The 18,787-nt window shown below is 54.8% G+C and overlaps 4 protein-coding genes across 4 annotated transcripts; 2 read left to right on the forward strand and 2 right to left on the reverse strand.

Moving 5' to 3' along the window:
* Positions 1 to 69: 69 nt before the first annotated feature.
* Positions 70 to 6,585, forward strand: RETREG3 (reticulophagy regulator family member 3; the record flags this gene model as incomplete). Its single annotated transcript, XM_079546977.1, is given in 11 exon segments — positions 70 to 128; positions 130 to 140; positions 143 to 326; positions 980 to 1,086; positions 1,652 to 1,682; positions 2,812 to 2,938; positions 3,638 to 3,722; positions 4,147 to 4,284; positions 4,772 to 4,851; positions 5,380 to 5,512; positions 6,152 to 6,585. Coding segments are annotated over 11 exon segments (1,389 nt in total).
* A 2,034-nt stretch (positions 6,586 to 8,619) lies between these two features.
* Positions 8,620 to 10,561, forward strand: PSMC3IP (PSMC3 interacting protein; the record flags this gene model as incomplete). The annotated part of the gene is made up of 8 exons (XM_079547067.1): positions 8,620 to 8,656; positions 8,727 to 8,830; positions 8,909 to 8,998; positions 9,067 to 9,178; positions 9,271 to 9,416; positions 9,872 to 9,925; positions 10,348 to 10,407; positions 10,502 to 10,561. The coding sequence occupies 8 exons, from the start codon at positions 8,620 to 8,622 to the stop codon at positions 10,559 to 10,561; spliced, it is 663 nt and encodes a 220-aa protein (XP_079403193.1).
* Positions 10,562 to 12,848: 2,287 nt separating this feature from the next.
* Positions 12,849 to 15,182, reverse strand: MLX (MAX dimerization protein MLX; the record flags this gene model as incomplete). The annotated part of the gene is made up of 8 exons (XM_079546961.1): positions 12,849 to 12,905; positions 13,416 to 13,617; positions 14,007 to 14,106; positions 14,263 to 14,362; positions 14,566 to 14,672; positions 14,794 to 14,883; positions 14,976 to 15,012; positions 15,138 to 15,182. The coding sequence occupies 8 exons, from the start codon at positions 15,180 to 15,182 to the stop codon at positions 12,849 to 12,851; spliced, it is 738 nt and encodes a 245-aa protein (XP_079403087.1).
* A 357-nt stretch (positions 15,183 to 15,539) lies between these two features.
* On the reverse strand, positions 15,540 to 18,651 carry COASY (Coenzyme A synthase; the record flags this gene model as incomplete). The annotated part of the gene is made up of 9 exons (XM_079547170.1): positions 15,540 to 15,608; positions 15,759 to 15,905; positions 15,984 to 16,081; positions 16,507 to 16,591; positions 16,856 to 16,920; positions 17,005 to 17,194; positions 17,260 to 17,391; positions 17,465 to 17,679; positions 18,063 to 18,651. The coding sequence occupies 9 exons, from the start codon at positions 18,649 to 18,651 to the stop codon at positions 15,540 to 15,542; spliced, it is 1,590 nt and encodes a 529-aa protein (XP_079403296.1).
* Positions 18,652 to 18,787: the final 136 nt, after the last annotated feature.

Raw genomic sequence — 18,787 nt, forward strand, 5'->3', positions numbered from 1 at the left:
CGTCCCCTCGCGGCGCCCTGGAAACGCGCGTGCGCACTCGCAGACGGCGGTGACGGCGCCTCTGCCAAGATGGCGGCGCCCGGAGCCGCCCCGTTTCCGGCGGTGGGGGCGGCCATGTCGGCGGCGGCCGGATGTTGATGCCGGGAAGGAGCCATGGCGGCGGCGCGGCCCGGCGAGCGGCAGCGGCGAGTACAGGAGTTGAGCGCGGCGTTGCGGGGCCGCCTGGGGCCTTACGAGCGGCTGCTGAGCGCCGCGCAGGCCGCGCTGGTGTGGGAGCGGCCGGGCCGCAGCGCGCTGTGCTGGGCGGCGGCGCACGGCCTGTTCTGGTGAGCGGTGGCGGGCGGCGCGGGGCCGGCGGTGGGACTGCGGGGGTCGCGCTGGGCCGCCCGGTGCTCCGCCTGGGGCTCCTCCGTGTCTGGCGGCGCCCGCCAGGGGAGGTTCCTGGCGGGGAGTCGCTGCGGTGAAGCGGCGCGGGGCTCAGAACGCCTCTCGGGTTTGGGGGATGCGGGCTCCCGGAAGGACGGATCGGTTCGCACCGCCCGCAGCTGGGGCGCTTCGTGGTTGGGGTGGGGGCTGACCTGCGGGCCGGCGAGTTCGGGTTGGTTTGTCAGCACGCAGGAGGGCGCCTGGAAGCGCTGCTGCCTGCTGGAGCTTTATCCCTCTTGGCGCATTTCCCTCCTAATCCTAAAGCGTAAAACCGCTCGGCAGAAACAGAACTGTTGCGTGAACGGTGGGATGGGGCGGCAGGGGACGTGCAGGCTGCGAGTTCCAGCTGCTGAGCGAGCACAGCTCCGTGCGGCAGTCCGCAGTGCTGTGAGATAAGCTGCTCGCCGAGGGCAGGCTGGCTGCTGGCTGATAAGCAGCTGCTTGCTTTTCTCTGTCTGTAGCCATCAGCAAGTTCTGCAGTAGGTTTGTGGAACCCTTTTCACTTATGTCACAGATCTTGCTGGTCACTTATTTGCTTATTTCTTCACCGTAGGTTCTTTGCCCTGACTTCTCTTCGGTTGGTGTTCCTGGTTGCGTTTACTCTTATAGTAGTAGTGTGTCTAGATCAGTGGAAGAACAAAATCTGGCCTGAAGTTGGAGGTAAGTTGCAACATTTAAGTTACTATCTGAAAATTAAGCACTATTTTCAGATCTAGAGTTACAGAGTATGCAGCATTTGGAGTTCAGCAGGCAGAACCCAGGACTTTTCTTGTTATTTGTGAGTCTAGAAGCATGCACAGGAGTATAGAGGGCATGTTCTTCCTGGAGTCACTCTGGAAAATCCTGACCCATACAAATAGTAGCACTTTCTCATATCTGCGATGCTAGCGTTTGCCTCGTAATCTTCTGAGGTCTCCCTTGTGTTTTACTTGGTAGAAACTTGTGATCTCTCAATGCATAACGAAAAAGTCTCCTTGGCTATAGCATTTGTTTGTAGGATGTTGTAGGAGGCTCAAGGAGGCAACAAGGAAGCTCTCTTGCAGTCTTGTACTGTAACACGTATATGTTTAAAATGTGTTATAGAGCGATTCATCTCTTTCGTAACAGATAATGTCTTCTTTCAGATGTCTCCCAGCTCATTAAAGCTTTACTTAAATCCCCAAAGCCAAGCATTCTTATGGCAAATGCCTTGCAACTAACATAGTGTCTGTTCTTAATATTTTAGTGACAAGACCTGACGAATTAGACAATGAGAGGTAGGAAGCTAATTGAATTCTCTGCTATTTGGTGCTTTGCTGTGATACTGTGTGATAATTAGCTGCATGTGCTTGTAATGTTGGCTTCTTTAAGGGGGGCATAAAGGAGAGAAGGCAACTGCTTAGTGGAGGGAGAGTGGAGCCCTGGACTCTGTCATTCTGCTGTGACAGGTTTTTGAGTTGCCCAAACCATTAATCTTTGCCTTTACACTGGCATACAACAATGCTTGCTTGAGCACTGTAAAACCTCTGCTCTCTATCCCCTTCCACCCCTAAGAGAGAGGTGCTGTCTTAAAAACAGTTCCTTTTGTATGGGTCTCCAGTAGCAGGAAAACAACTTGCTGTTTTACTGTTTTTTATAAATTAATGTGTCTTCTGAGCCTGGGTACGGAATGTTTAAGAGGCAAGCCCCAGGCATCGTTAGTGCATAGTTATGATCTGACTGCAGTATGAACAGTGGGTTGTGGAACACCGGGGCGTTCTCTTCCTAATAACACCCTCCTGTCTCTGGGCTCGCCTTTCTGCCTGCTTGTGCTGCTGAGCCACACTGGGTGCTCAACGCCTGTTTAAATCGCTCCAGCTGCTGCCACGTGACTTCCTTGTTGGGTTGTTTGTCTGTTTGTTTTGGCTTGTTTGTTTTTTATATTTGCAAGAGGCCCAAATACAAAAGGAATTGCTGTTCTTAAGTTTCAAGTGCTTGTGTCTAGCAGTTAAGAAACACCAGTAGAACTTAGCAAACATACGAGGCTGCTTGGAAACCTCATGTTGAATTCTTGGGAGTTGCATTTGACCAAATAGATGTAGAAGAAGTAAAAGGGTTAACTTGGTTTGCTTCTGTGCTGCCCTTTCCCTCCAATAGCATGAAAACTCCAGTCTGAGACAGTAGACTGAATGATTCAAATTGCTGTTCCTTAGCTGCTACGGGGGAATTGAGATGCCTGCAGAAATGGGGTGTAGAAATGCTGCTTTTGGCAAGGTGGTGTTTTGAAAGGCAGACTGACCTGCATCTCTAGAGCTGGGCAGCTAGGGGGAGAAGAGAAGGAAGTGCTGAGACAAGTTCACAGCAAGCGACTTCTACGCTGAAGTCAGTGCAGTAATATTTGTTTCTGAATGTTTACCTTTCCTGCAGCTGGGGATACGTCCACCCTCGGCTGCTTGGAGTGCCAGAACTGTGTCACCATTTGGCTGAAGGATGGGTGTCTTGGACCAACTTCTTAAGTAATCTCTTTGTTTTCAAGAGGCAAAGCCCTGGCAAGGTGAGATTTATAGACTTTAGTAAATTAGATAGTTGGTGTCCAATCTGCTGACTGCTGGCATCCCTTTGTGATGGTATTCAGCACTGACTGAGTGTGTTCCAAGCATGGGAGATTACTACAGAAAGTTTCCCAGAAAGACATGACTATTAAGTGTTGGAGAGAGATAGAAAGCACAAGCAGAATAATCAGATTATGGAGGAAGGAGGAGAAAACAAGTACTAACAAATACTGGCATGTTGATTGTAGTAGTGAAGTGGAAGCGTAGTCCCACCTTCTGTAGGTTTCTAGCTTTTCAAGTGTCTGTCAGATGTATCTCCCTCACTGGATTTTGACAGTTTGAGACAGGTGTGTCCAGATTTGTTTGTTTTGAGACTTATGCACAAAGGAACCTGCAGCTGTGCTTGTATTCTTCACCTTGAAAGACTTCTGTCTTCTTCAGCCTCTTCTTTGCTTTTAGCATATCTGCTTTGGAGGCTCCTTATGTTCTGAAGCAAGAGGCTTTTGTATGCTGCCTATTGCTCTGAAACAGATGCTTCCTGTATCTGGTCTAATCCTAGAATGGGGTGGCTGAATGCTAGGAAGGCTTTGCTGTTGTTAAGAGTTAGAACTTTACATAGAATTCTGCGGAGAGCAAGATGGTCAAGAAGTGAGTAATTCCATTGCTTAACCTTGGAAACTCACCGTCTCCCATGTCTTCAGTTTTGCCTTCTAGTATGTGGAGTCTTTACTTTCCTGGCTGTTCTGGGCCGGTATATCCCTGGACTCCTGCTCTCATACTTGCTGTGTAAGTAGAAGAACCCTGTGCCAAATGCAGACCTTAAAATGAAAAGGGGTAGAGATATACAGGACCTGAATGTCTGAGGGATAGTGCTTTCTGCTCCTGAGGAAAACCTGTGTAAGTGGCTTTGAATTTAAAATAATACATTCTGCCTAGAATATGTTGATTCTTGACCAGGACTCTAAGGTCTCTGGTTCAGACAGAACATGTTTGAGTGCTTGTTAGCTACAAATCTGAGCACTGAAGAGTTGGTCTCTCTGTTTTCTTGAACTGGCAGAGGTGATTGCACCCATCCTAACCGCCTTCTGCAGCGTTACCTTCAGCGCTCAGATCTTGTATTCTGTACACATGTGACACTGACTCACAAATTGGGTAAGATATTTGCCAAGTAACGTGTGCAGTTTCTAATCAACGTTCCCTCTTCTCTCAGTGCTCTTCGTCCTGCTGTGGCCTCTTGCTGTGTACCACAGGCTGGGGCACCGCATGTACGTGAAGCTGGAGCCAGCTCTGCAGAGGCTGGATTTCAGTGTTCGAGGCTACATGATATCAAAGCAGCGGGAAAAGCAACGTAAGTTACCATAGTGTGTTTCTAACCCGTCAGGTGCTGGTGTTTGATACCTGGAACAACGTGCAACTAAAGCCCCTCCTCTCGGAGTGAGGGCGTAGTGCTGCACGGCTCGAAAGGCAGCCATTCCAGCGCCTTCGGCAAATACTTGCAGCGGCTTTGGCAGGGAAGCAAGGCAGCCCTGCCTGCACAGGAATCTGCCAGGTAGCGAGCGCTGGGTGTAAGCTGTTCACAGTGCTGGACTGTGCCTTTTCTCAGCTGCCAGAACTGTTTGTCCTGCACTAATGAGTCCTTCCTCCTTTTTCAATGTAAGGTTGCTGCAAAACATTTTGGCAAAATAACTGCAGCAGCCCAAGTCAGAAACGATCATATTGCTGTGTTGATAAACAGAGCATGCTGTGTTACATCCCAGTCTGCCAATTCTGTGTTTTCTGCACAAACGGACCTCTGTCCAAACAGCAGTAATAAGCTTTGCCTCTGTTTCTGGCAGTACGTCGCCGATCCATTAATCAGGAGGGTACGGATGATGGGAGTGACAGTGAAGAGGAGCTTGCTGCTTTCTGTCCCAAGGTAATGAAGTGACTGTGAAACAGAAAAGCTCAGCTAACAAGAACAAACTGCACTGTGTAGTCGTGCAGTGCTCAGCGCTGTATCCAGTATGTTGCAGCTGCCTTGGGATGGAAAATTAGATGAAGATATTCTTTTTTTAGTGAAGTCTTTATGATTCTGTCTTGTTCAAGTATGTTACAGTTTGTACTGGTGAAGTCTGAAATGTCTTCCCCTCCAAACCTCTACCTCCAATCCTGCTCCTCTAGACATGGAGGGATCAGGTAGAACTTCCAGGTGCTCAGCTGCAAGCTTCAGCTTATTGTTACTTCCAAGCTGGCTGTTGAGGATAATGGGCATGGAGATGAGCAGTTCTGTTTGTACCAACTACAGCCTCTTAGGTTAGACAGTGAAGCGTTAATGAGCTGCAGATACCAGTGTCCCTTGAGGACTGGGCTTACCTGGGAGCCAGTGGATTGCGTGTTTTATCTTGAGGCATAGGAGTGAGATTTCCAGTATTTGACGTTTTCTATTGTATCTTCTGTTTCAAAGCTGGATGACTCTGTGGTTGCCAAGGAACTAACCATCTCTGACTCAGAACATTCAGATGCTGAGGTATCATACACTGAAAATGGGATGTTTAACCTTTCAAGGGGTCAGACTCCCCTGACGGAGGGATCAGAAGGTGAGTGAAAATGGTCAGCTTCTCAAAGATATGAAATACTGAGCAGGTATCAGTGTGATGGATTGCAGGGAAATGCGTGTTCCCTTCTATCCTTGAGATCTGGCTGATTAATCTCTGTCTTGCTGGCCAGGATGAGATGAAACTACCTGTTGTTTTTTTTCAGTACAGCTTCCTTTGTAATTTGTGTGGTATTTTAGTAGAGGAATGATGGTTGTTCTTCAAAGGCAGGTCCAGCTCTGCCAGTCTGCAGAGATCTGTTGCAGCATAGGCTTTGTCACTATGACCACTCTGTCCCTCTGGTCATGGCATTATACTATAGATGTAGCCAGCTCTTCCATTCTAAGACCTTTCTGCACCCTCTGCTTATCTGTTGAATGAGCGAGAGGATGTTTTCCCCTGACCAGTGTCTTGTTCAGCATCTGCATTCCTTGTGAGAGAGAGTGAGCTGGGAGGTAAGCAAGCATCCAGAATCACTATGTGAGGGAAGGATCAAGGCAAGTTTGATCTTCTGTGAAATGAAAGGAGGCAGACAGGCTGTCTTGGTGAGGTAGTGGCCCAGCTTTTGCATGCTGTGCTGCCCTTGCCTGCAGGGTGTTTGGTGTGTGCTGTGTGTTTAACGTGTTCCTTCTTCTCTTCTAGACCTGGATGGTCACAGTGACCCAGAAGAATCTTTTGCTAGGGATCTCCCTGACTTCCCTTCCATAAACCCAGAAGCAACTGGCCTAGACGATGAAGATGACACCAGCATTGGAATCCCAAGTCTGGCTTACCACCCACAACCAACAGAAGATGTACATCTCCCTTATTACCAGGAAGAAGCTGGTGTACTGCCATCTGTACAGAATCTTACCAACAACATAGCTGGGTTTGTCACCAGAGGGATGATACAACTTGCACTGTCGGGAGCCACTCAGCCGGGCTCCTCGCGCAGTGACAATCCCCACAGAGATGCAAAGACTTACCTTAGGACGGCCAGCTTGGACTTGGACACAGATGCAGAAGGGGATGACTTTGAACTTCTGGATCAGTCTGAGCTGAACCAGCTGGATCCTGCTGGCTCACGGGGCCAATAAGCAATCACACCATTTCCCTTCTGGTTTTCTGTTGTGCATAATGGAGGGGAATCCTGGAAGGAAGAAGCATTGCACATTTACCTAGATTGTCTCTTGTGTGAGTATGAGTGATAACACTACCAGTCCTGCCTGAGATGTCAACTGACCTGTGACTCTGTAGCTTCGCTTGGATTTTTAAAATGAACTATGTTGGTAATTCAGAGGGAAAAGGCACTGATGTGATTGATCCACAATCACTCATGCGTTGCCCTGCCAGGATGCTGCTTGCTCCAAACTTCCTCACCTATGGCAATTAGTCTGGTGTCTGCAGCTCTAAAGACCACTAATCAGACTGACTTAGCATCACTGAGAACAATCTTGAAGCCAATCTTCTTGGGGCTGTTACGTGATAAGGTGAATGGGATTGGTTTCCCCTCAGACTTAATGTCTAGGACTTAATGCTGTTCTGTCTTTAAGACAATCATTCCCTCTTCCTAAAACATACACAGAAACCCAATTCTTCTCTCCCAGCAATATTCAGCTGTGGGTAGAAATGAACACCTCTCCTGTTGTGAATGTGATGGTATACAGCCACAAATGTTTGTGACTTATTGGCCACTCATCTCCAGTTCAAACTTTCTAGTGATGCTATTTTGTAAGAAACTTAATGGCAATAAGACATCTACTGTGAAGACTAGAATCCTGCAAAGAACATCTACACGTGGCAGCTGTACTTGTGTTGCTTTCTGAAAATAATGGACTAACAATTTACTAAAAACTTCCTGTGTTATTCCAGAACACGTTCAGCATGGACAGTAGCAATACGTTTCCCTTGACACTGCCTCCGAGAGAACTACTAGGGAGAGATTTTCTGGAGGATGGAAGGAGCAGACTTGGCCTGCCTGGCCAGTTTTGTTCTGGGCTTCCAGGACATCCTGCTGTTTCACAGCTTTGTATAGTTGAGAGCCTACCAGCAGGAGTTGAATGGAGGACAGCAGCTCAAGTCACAAGTGACTGAAGAACTACTTGTGGTCACTTAAACCAGCAACCCATAGGGGAGAGACATTCTTGAAGCTGGAGTGTCCAAGCCTTCCAGCCCTTTCTGAGTCATTGAGCTTTCCCATTGCTTTTTCTAAGCCATAGAAACGGATACAGATCACTTACCTCTTCAGGGAAACTCCCATCTATGTGCTTTTTTTTTTTTTTTTTTTTTTTTTTTGTCTGAATCTGCTTAGCTGAAGGTGTTGGCCATACAGTGTGCGGACTGTCTTGAGGTAAGGAAGCAGGTGATTTTTTCAGCTATGACTGAGGTGGAGGCTTTATTTTATACAAGCATAAATCTGCATTTGGGCTTTGCAAGACCAAGCTGTCGTCTGATAAAATGTCAGCCTACTTTGCAGTGTGAAGTAAAAAGCCTGTCACAACCCCCTAGCAGAGCTGAGTGAGACAGAAGATGTGCTCAGCGCTCACTTGTGGAATTAAAGTTTCTTGTTTCGTTTTCGGATTCTTCTTTCATTTTGTGGTAATTGAGTTCTGCGGGACGGCCTCTCACTCCCTCTGTCCCTCTCGTGTCTCCCCGGCTTCCGGGGGAGGGTTGCCCCATCTCAATCTCCTCTGCTTCTTTTTCTTTGCCCCAGAGGCTCTTACGGGAACCGAGCTGGGATGCGGGGAGGTGCCGCTGTGCAAAAATGGCGGCGTTGGGGAAATGTTCTGGGAGCAGCGGATGGGCCCCCGGCAGAGCGCAGGCGCGGAGCTCTCGGTTCGAGTTCAGAGGCCCGCACAACACACATGGTTGTCTTCGCCGGTTTACTTAATTCCCAACTCCGCCTTTTAAAGCTGTCCCGTATCGTGCGAGTTAACGTTAAAGCGTCTGCCGAGGAGCGGCCTTCCATCAGTCTCCACAGCGCCGAACGACACTGGAACTGCAGGAGCGCTGCCGCCGGAAGCGGCGCGAAACGGGACCACTGCGGGCGGGTCGGGACAGGAAGCCCCGCTCTTTCGCCGTGCGTCGCGCCGGAAGTGCGTCACACCGCCTGAGCGTGGCGCGGGAAGAAGATGAGCAAAGGGCGCGAAGGCCCCGCGGCGGGCAGCGGTGAGGGGCGGGGCGGGACGGGACCGGACCGGACCTGAGCGGGCACGGTGACAGCGGCCGTGTCGCGCAGGGGCCACCGCTGTCCTGCTGCGCTACCTGCGGGAGCAGAACCGGCCGTACAGCGCTCAGGACGTCTTCGGGAACCTGCAGCGGGAGCACGGGCTGGGCAAAGCGGTGAGCGGGCCGGGCGAGGCGCGGCGGAGCCGGGGAGAGCGGGGCTGGCGGCGCGGGGCTGACGGCGCGCTCGCTCAGGCCGTGGTGAAGGCGCTGGAGCAGCTGGCGCAGCAGGGCCGCGTCCGTGAGAAGGCCTACGGCAAGCAGAAGGTGTACTTCGCCGACCAGGTGAGCCCCGGGCCCGGCCGAGCCCCGCTTCCCTTGGCTCCGCTGAGCGCCCGCCCTCCCGCCTCCAGGAGCAGCTCCCGGCCGCCGGCGATGCGGAGCTCCGCGTGCTGGACGCGGAGATCGCCGCGAGGTCCACCGAGGTGCAGGCGCTGCTGCAGGGCTGCCGGCAGCTAGAGGCAGGTGAGCGCGGCCCCTGCCCTGCCGCACCGGCACCGCCCGCGGCGGCTGCGCCGTGGTTGCCGGCCGTCCCGGTGATCGCCGCTGCCCTCCAGAGTTGAAGGACCTGAGCGGCGCTATGACCACCGCGGACATGGCCCGTGAAGTTGAGGAGCTGAGGAAGGACTGCGCCAGTTACACAGAGAGACTGGAGAGGATCAAGTCTGCTACCAACCGAGTAACGCCAGAAGAAAAAGAGAAGGTAAAGAGCTGGGGGGGTTGGGAGGAATGTACAGCGCAGTCCACATTGAGGCTGCTCATAGCAAATGCTTGGCTGCTTTACCTGGCCTGGCTGACCCCAGGATGGAAGCAGACTGCTTTAGTCCTGGGCTGTTCCCACGTGGGTCCTGCAGAGCCCATGTCTGAATTGTGGTGGGGAGCACACTCTACGGCAGCTTCAATAGCCTCAGCTGTCCTTTCCTTGCAAATCTCTGGCCAGTTGTTAGGCACTATCAACTCAATTTCTTCCTGTTTCTGGTGGGCCATTTCAGAAAGCAGTTTATGTTCCTGCCAAGGAATCAGTTCTGCTGCCTGAAAACACTCTGGCTGTAGCTGGGGTGTGTGATGTCCTTGAATTCAGATGTTTCCTGGCTTTGAGCTTACAGAGGCTCAATGTATGGCTGCTGAGTTGTTCTCACTTTGCCTTGCCTTTGGCAGGTCTGCAGCGAGCAGAAACTGTACTGCAAGGAGTGGCGGAGGAGGAAGCGGATGGTAATGGTTTCCCCATTGAACGTGGGGTGGGCAGAAGTGTCAGTGGCCACGGTGATGGTGGAGCAGGCACAATCTGCAGATTATCTTGGGGAGCTTTATCCAGGCTATGGGACAGCATTTTCTTGAAGTTTCCACAATCAGTAACTTTTAAGTGGAGCTCTGTGCTGCATGCCACCACAAGAACCGCTGGGGCTAGATGCACTGAGATCCTCTGTTAAAGGCCACGTTGCTGTAATGTGTAAATATGAGATGCTCTTGATTATTTTATTTGTTCTTGAGGAAGCAAAACAAGTTCTTGCATCCCTGTGCAGGGGATAAGGTGGGAACAGTTGTGTTGGCTCCCCGTATGGGAGGCAGCATCCCACAGCTGTGGCGGAAAGCTCAGCATCACTCCTGCAAATCTCATCTAACTTCCCTGCCAGGCAACCGAGCTGCTCGACGCCATCCTGGAGGGATACCCCAAGAGCAAGAAGCAGTTCTTTGTAAGCCCCACCCCTCTGTCTGCGTCCCAGCGCAGCTGAGCCTGCTGTGCCAGAGGGCAGCTGTCTGCTACAGGAGCACTTTGTCCTTGCACAGGAGGAGGTCGGAATAGAAACCGACGAGGACCACAACGTCACACTCCCAGCAGCTGTGTGAGGTGCAGATGGCTGGCCTTCCTTTACAGAGAGCACGCTGCAGTGGAACTGATGATTAAGCTGTTGTTGGGTTTTAGATTTGTTTTCTTCTGTAATTTTTTTCAGGGCTTGCGCTTGTCCTGTATCCTTGATACAGTTCTGTTTAAAAATGCTTTGCCCTTGGAAGGGTAGTTAGAGCAACTGACTCAGCAGTGGACCCTCTCCCTTTCTCATGTACCGAGGGAACGTTGTTTTCTTACCTTTCAGTGCTATAGGCTGTTTTGGGTGGGTGTTTTCACCAGGCAGTGGCTGGGAGGGTTTAAGAGCACTGGGTTAGAGATGTGGTGTTCTGGTAAGAGCAGGAAGCAGGTGCCTCAGAGAGGTGAAGGAAGTAGTTAGCAGTATGGCCACTATTTCTGCAATTCACACGTGGAGGGGACTGCTGCCCACGGCCTGCACCGAGTCGTACGCAGGACCGATTCATTGAACACCCTGCTTCTGTTTCAGATGTGCTCTGCTGTGGCATCTTCTGTGTTGAGAAGGCAGCAGGGCTGGCCTTGGATGTGGTTCAGGCACAGCAGCCCTGGCTGGTGGGGAAGGCGAGAGCCAGGAGGATGTGCTGTGCTGTGCTGGTAACGTGAGCCGCAGCTGCAGCGGTGGCTGGGCTGCTGTGCACTGCAAGTCCATCTCCTGCCTGATCCCATTAAAGTCTCCACGTACACAGCAATGGAAATAAAAGCAGAAAAGCCCTTAAAACGTTCAGCAAAAATTATTTATTTTTCACAATAGAAAAATATGTCACTTTCACACATGAGGTCTGTAAAAATCCACATCTTCCTCACAAGGCAAGAGGATGCATCTAAGGGAAATTAAGCCATGCCACGTGGCTGTTGACTTGTCTGTCCCTCCACAACAGAGTCATTTCCATCACAGGGCAACACCTACCAGCAACATGTCTGCCCCTGTATGCGCCATCACTTCTGTGCAACACCACAGGGTTTGACTCCTCTTGGGCTTCTATTGCATTATACTGAAAAGGTCACAAGGCTTGAAAAATAATTTTGTATGGAAAAAAAAAAAAAAAAAAGAAAATCAACCCCACCAAAATGCTTTTCTTCATTTAATAGCTTAAACAATCTCAAGCTGCAGCATCCAAATCAAGCAACCTGGAGCTGAGAAATTTAGCATTACCTCATCTACAGTGGAAAAACTGGAAAATAAATAGTTGCTACTGGTGGAGTGGTAGCAAGAACATGATTAGAGAACAAACCCTGCTGTGTGTATCAGTGCCACGGAGGATGATGCTGTCCAATGCACTCATTGTGCTTGTTTAGTTGAGTCACGCTGACAGCAGCGTGTGGCAAGTCAGACACTGCAGAACTGGCACTGATAATACTTTACAATGATTTCAGTGATTATAAAATAAAATCAAAGCTGGTTACATGTCTATAAATATATACACTCACGTAAAATTATGGTGCTAAGGAACAGCAGTGAGAACTCAGTAGTGCTGTGCTGCAGCTACTAAACTACTTTTCTGTTCAGTGTGGCCACAAAACAACCCGGAAAAAGACGAGGCCAGGGCAACTCAGCACTCAGCAGCACAAGCAGGAAAAGACTGCAAAAAAAGCTCACTCCCTTTCCCGTTCAGGGGTGTTAAAGTTACAACTGAAGAGGTCAGGACAGCACAGCCCCACTGCACTCCTTCCAGCATGAGAACTCGCTGCTGCCCCACATCTCCCTGGCAGTGACATGCTCACCCTTCCCTCAGTTCTCCTGGGCTTTCTCCAAACCATCTAGAAGTTAAAAGCAGCCTCTTGCTTTTCCAAGAACTGTTTCAGAGGGAGGTACTGGAAGCCTGCAGTTGCAGGAGAACCCTATTCCTAATCTGCATTAGCAGAGACCAACAGCTTTTGGTCTCTCTTATTTCTCCCTGCTCCCAGGGTCAAAAGGGTTTGTATCAGGTCTGAGGTTACAGACCAGATCCGTTTCACCACCTGAGCTGCAGCACTGGAGTCAGTGGCACAGGCAAACCCAACTGCAACACACCTGCCTGAACTAAAGACTCTGGCAAGTTTAAAGACCTGTATTCAGTACACACTTTTTTCTTTCCCTTTGCTAAATCCTTAGCAGTATTTGGTGATGTTGACTGTGACAGTACCCGTGAAGCAGAGATGCTTGCACAGCCTTGTTTTGGTTTTGTAGTGACAATAAATAATCGGAGAAGCTTTGAGGACAACCACAAGGGAGATGGCCCAGCCTCTCCTGGAACCTGCCACCCAGTCCAAGGTGCTCCAGTGAGGGAACGCTCAGTACAGCTGACTCTTCACCTGGTGCAGGACCCCGATGACGATGTCCCGTAGAGTCTGGGGCAGAGAGGAGACAGTCAGTCGTCCAGGGGAGGAAAAGTCCTTCCCAGGCTCAATGCTACGGCTAGCTACACCTAGTGCTACCAGGCTACACCTGGTGCCAATGCCCACAGAACGCGTATGGGAAATGATCACCTGTCTATGTTGTCAGGCTGCAGGGCTCCATGCAGTCACAGCACAACAAGGACCTGGCCTTGCCCATACAACTCCCTTCTAACAAAGCCTTCTTAATTCCCTCCAAACTTCTAGGTGTCTTGGGGAACAAGGACCGTCTTTCTAAGCTCTGTTTTTCACTGTCTGGCTTTCACTACCAAACCAGTTCAGCAAGCAGCTGGGGATGAGAGGGACCCAAGCTCCCATGCCCCAGTCCAGTGTCAGCCACACAGGAGAAAGGAAAGTTGCCCCAGGAGAAAGGAAAATTGCTCATGGGCCTGCACTCCAGCTGGGCGCAGCTGTGCACAACACCCTTTACCCTTGCTTCAACCCACCCGTGTTTGCTGTACTCACGTGGGGCTTACAGTGCTCCTCAATCCAGCTGAAGACACATGCTGAGAGCTCCTGAAAACTCGTGACTGAGATGGAGGCATTAAAGGACTCAAAGAGGGAATCCATAATGCCTTGGAAAACATTGAATTTCACCTGGTCAGAGACCTGGTCCTTCCCCTCACTTGGGTTGTCCTGGTGAGCTTTCACAATCTGCTCATAGTTCCTGAAACAAAACAAGAGCTGGGTTCAGTGCTGCCGTGAAGCCTCGTACTCCCCAGCGCCTGAGCAACAACTGGACGCTGAAAACAGCTTCAGAAATGGAGGGGAGAACGAGTCTGCAGAAGATCCTGCAAGTAAAATAAATGCTGGGAAGCCGCAGCCTCTCCTGACACTGAAAGCAGATTCATTTTCAAACCTGAAACCATCTCCATACTTAACTCTACCAACTGATCTGAGTCAGACCTCCTAACAAACAGAGAAGAAACGACAACAGCAGAGTGGTACAGCTTTGGTACGACCCCAGGAGCCAGACTGCCTGCAAAGCACTGAGCCCAGACCATGGGGAAAAACAGCAGGAAGAAGAGGGCAGCAACCAAATAGCTTCTTGCTTACACTTTCATTATCTTCAAGGCCATCACATCTTTCCTGAGAGTAGAAACTTCCTCTTCTTGCTTCTTCTTTTCCTTGTGCAGGAACTGAATATAATCAATGGCTGAACACAAAAATACAGAGTAAGAAGCTGCGAGCACACGGAAGCCCCTCTGATCTCCTCAAGGAGGGCTCCCTGAGGCAGTCACATAGAATCCCTGTGTTGAGGTGTTTGGGGGCTTGAGAGAAAGCCCTCCCACCTCCCCACACTCAGACTCACTTTTCTGGAGAATGATGGCCTTGCTCAGCTTCTGGGAGCCGATGGAGAAGTCCTGCTGCTGGCAGGTGGGCACGATGGCCTGCAGGTCGTCATAGCCTTTCTACAGGGGGCAGAGCCACGGCTCAGGGACACGGGGCACCACACGGGGCAGCGGTTCCACGGAAGTTTGCGGTACGGACCCACATCCCAGCTCCCACCACAGCCAAAAGCGGCTCCCGGCTCACATGCGGCTGAGGGGAGCGGATCCGGCACGAAACAAAAGGGAAAAGGCGTAAAAGGAGCAGCGCGGTGCCTCTGAAGTACCTTGATGGCATCGCGCCTCTTCTGCTCCGCCTGCGTGTGCGCCCGGCGGCGCTGGTCCTTGTAGGACTCCTTGTAGTGCTCCTGGGTGTAATCGCTGTCCTCGTCGTCTGCGGAGAGAACCGCGAGTGAGCGCCGGGCCGGGCCCGCCCCGAGGGCCCCGCGTGTCTTTGCGGGAGCCCCGCAGCCGCCCCGCTCGCAGTTCGGAGCGCCGCCGCCCCGGCCCCGTACCGGTGTTGGGCACGGAGGAGGCGCTGGTGGAACCGATGCTGTTGGCGCGGGACACGACGCTGCCCTTCCGCGCGCTGTCCATGAAAAGCGCTGCGGGGAGAGAGAGCTCAGAGGAGCGGCTCAGAGGAGCGGCTCAGAGGAGCGGCCCCGGGATCCGCCCCGCCGCGCCCCGCGGCACCTACCCGGCTCCGGGCCATTGTCTCCGTACGCAGCGTCCACCTGCGGGCGGAGGGCGGCGGTCAGCGGACGGAGCGGCGCTCCGGGCCTCCGCCCCCCGCAGGCCGCCCGCCGCCCCCGCCTACAACCCCTCGCCCTCGGCCCGCCGCTGCCCGCCCCGCCTTCACCTTCCCCCACGCTTCCTCCGCCGCGGCGCCGGGCGGCTCCGCCATCTTCCCCCCGCCCCGGTCACGTGAGCACCGCGGGGGCCGCCGGGAAGCGCAGTCCTCCCGACCGCCAGGAGGCGCCCCGCACGCCTGCGGGCAGCGCTGCGGCGAGACGGGACACAAAGAGCCACGGACACCGAGAGAGAGGAAGCGCGCTTTAACCGCCTCTCGGCCGTGGGCTCACGGTGCACGGAACCGTGCGCGCCGCTCGGCGGGTCGGGCTCAGCTCTCGGAGCCGCGGCGTTTCCGGTCCGTTCCGGCGCAGCGGGCAGCGCTCCCAGCCCCGTGGGGTCCGGCCGCTCCGTGCCGACTCACGCCCGGTGCCGGGACGCGGCCGCCGCTCTTCCCCCGTCCCGGCGGCGCTCAGTTCGCGGGCGGCCCCGCGGGCGCGCGGCTCAGGCGCTGCTGCAGGAGCTCCCACGCCTTCTCCACCTGCCGACGAAACGCCATCAGCAGCGCCGCACGCGGAGCTCGGCGCCGTCCGTCCCTCCCTGCTGCGTTTCCGACCGGCAGCAGCCCCGCCGCCGAGCTCCCGTTTCTCCTCTCCGCTCCCCGTGCCGTCGGAAGCGGCCCGCGGCTCACCTGCCTGCGGGTGACCTCCGGCTCCCAGAGCGTGCACAGCACCACCTGCGCCTGCTGCACCCTCTGGCTGTCGCTCATCTGACTCCGCAGCCGGCTGCGGGCAGCCTCCTCGCTCAGCCCGTCCCTCCTAACGATGCGCTTCACGGCCTGCGGGGACCACGAGGGGACACACGGGGCTCACGGGGACGGCCGTGCGGCCAGAGGCAGCCAGCGGGCCTCACTCACCTCCTCCTCAGGGATGATGGCCACCCACACCTCGTGCACCATCTCCTGCCAGTCGGCCTCCAGCAGCACGGCGGCATCCAGCACGACCACAGCCTTTCCTACGGAACGAAGCCGTTCCTCGTCACCTGGCAACTCCAGGGCAGCACGGGCGCTCCTGGGGGCCAGTGCGGCCACTCGCGGTCATGCCGTCCTGCACGCCGGCAGCGAACAGACCCCATAGAACCTCACATGGGAGGGGCAGTGCTGCCCGATGCGGGATTCCCATTGAGCTCCCAGCAAAGAAAATGATTCTGCACACACCATGCTCGCTAAGGGGCATTGAACCAAAAAAGAGAAAGAAGGCAATGCCCGCTCCAGTTCAGAACAGGAAGTCTGAGTTACAAATGCACTCAGGGGAGTGAAAATCTCCAGTAAAGAGCAGCTGTGAGCTGGAAGATACTCCATGTGCTACCCAAAGCAGCAGCTGCCCCAGCATAGCACCGTGCACCCAGCACCCACTGTGCTCCTCACAGCCACCCCTTACCTTGAGCTCTCGCCTCTCCGATCCGCTCCCTGACCATCCGCGCGATCTCCGGCCACACGATGCCTGTGAGGCTCTTCAGCCGCTCCTGCAAAGGAACCACAGTGGTGTCAGGGGTCCTCCCAGAGGTCCTGGGGGTCCACAAGGGACAAGCTTGGATGGACGGAGGGGGCTACAGCTAGGGAAGCAACAGGAGCTGCTGCCTGGACTGTGCATTCTGCATGGCTGCTGATTTGCTGTATGCCACTGCAGCAGGAATGTGGCACCAGCTCAAAGGGCTGAAAATCAAAGCCCCAGCACAGAGTTCCCTGCTCAGGAGGTTAAATATTGACATTCCCTCTGCTGCTCATACCTGGTTTCCAAATACTTTTGCCCCGAGGACCTTCCTGTTAATTGTTCCATCTTTGTTCAAGATCTCTGTAAGACAGAGGGAGATGGTTCGGGAGCAGAAACAAATCCAACTCACACCTCCACAGCACCTCCCGGCTCACCCGGCCCTACCTGCCCCAAATGCAGCCACCACGTGCCCGTGGGCCTGGCTGCCAGGCAGGTATGCGGCGTGGCCCAGCGCATCGGCATCGATGAGGAATGCTCCCATCTGCCCCAGGCGTTGGGCGATGGAGGTCTTTCCGCTCCCGCTGCCCCCGGTCAGACCGATGATGTAGGGGCGGGGGGGGAGCGTGGGGCTGTCCTGGGGAAGGAAGGGTCAGACGGGTGCTGGTCCTGCAGCTCCCAGCCCCCAGCAGCTCCCCCTACCCGTGGGGGCCGAAGCAACGTGCCAAGCAGCCGCTGTCGCAGGCTGGAAGAGCTGATCTTCTCCTCCTCATTGTGGCCGTGGTAAGGGTCCTCCATCAGCTCGATCTCGAAGAGTTCCAACGCAGCGAGGCCCTGCCGGGAGGGGACACCGCTGAGCCCCCCAAACGAAACTTTGGAGCCCAGAGATCTCAGCCCCTCCAGTTACATTCTCGATCCTCTTCTTGTTCACAGCCTCCCCGCCCCTGCGCGTCTCCTCGCTGACAACGATGCAGCGCAGCTCCGGGTCCGTGACTGCAGGGCCGTAGGGGTCGCCCAGAGGCACAATGTCATACAGCACTGAGGGCTTCACATCTGCCAGGAACTCACGCAGTTTGGCCGCCCGCAGTTCGTAGGGCTCGATCAGCTCCCGCAGGACCTTGTCTGCAACAGCGTGCAGTGATGAACAGTGAGAGCGGCAGAGCAAATGGTTCTACGGTAGGAACCCTCCAGTGGTGCCCCACCACCACCACCATCCTGCCCACAGGGCCTCACAGGTCTGCAGGGAAGGACAGCAGCTGTGGGGTCTGGGCTGTCCCCATAATCAGTGCCCGCCGCCGACGCTGACCCACATCCCCTCCCACCGGCAGTGCCCGAGCACTATGAGCCACCCCATCCCAGACCCCAGCCCGGGGGAGGCCCTCAGCCCCGCGCGTCTCATCCCATTTCCGGCGAGCACAGCGCTGTGCCCGTTTACACCACCATCACCGCAGGCATTGCCCGCTCCCCACCGCGCCTGCCCCGGCCCCCCTTCTCCCGGCACTCACGGCGCAGCAGTTCCCCGTCGGCCACCCCGACCAGCAGCCGCCGCCGTGCCAGCAGGCAGCAGGCGCTGAGCAGCAGCCGGTGGGCGCCGTGCAGCCGATCGAAGGTGCCGCCGACCGCCACGTCGGGATACGCGGGCAGCTCCGCGCCGGAGCCGTTGGGCAGCGCCTCGGGGCCGTCGGAGCCGCTCAGCAGCAGCGCGGGCAGCCCGGGCGGGCAGCCGTAGGCGGCGGCGGCCAACTCCCGCAGCGCCACCCGCACCGGCTCCGCGTCGCCCGCTCCACCGTCGGCCAGCAGCACGCGGGGCGGCCGCGCTAGGCGGTGTCCGTGCCCCAGCAAAACCCGCACGTCCAACCCCCGGTGCGCCGCCGCCGCCGCGTAGAGCGCGGCCAAAGCGCGGAGCAGAGCGGCGGCGGGCGGGGGAGCGGCGGGGCGCGGCGCGGGGCCGTCCAGGCGCAGCCCCGGCTGCAGGTGCACGTAGAGCGGCCCCGTCACCACCCCCGCCGCCTCCGCCAGCGCCGCCGCCGCCCGCCGCGGTAACGCGCCCAGCGGGGCCGTTAGCACCAACAGCCCCGACGGGAACGGCGCCATGGCCCCACCGGAAGATCGCACCGACCCCGAACGCGTCACGGCCCCTCCCACCGCCCCGCCCCCGTCGCGCTGCGCCGGGCTTTGTAGTCGGGAGCGACGCGGCCGCCGCGGAGGCGGGCCGGGATTGTGGGGCCCC

The sequence above is a fragment of the Tetrao urogallus genome (genome assembly GCF_951394365.1).
Source record: "Tetrao urogallus genome assembly, chromosome: 26".
In the NCBI taxonomy this organism is placed as follows: Eukaryota; Metazoa; Chordata; class Aves; order Galliformes; family Phasianidae; genus Tetrao; species Tetrao urogallus.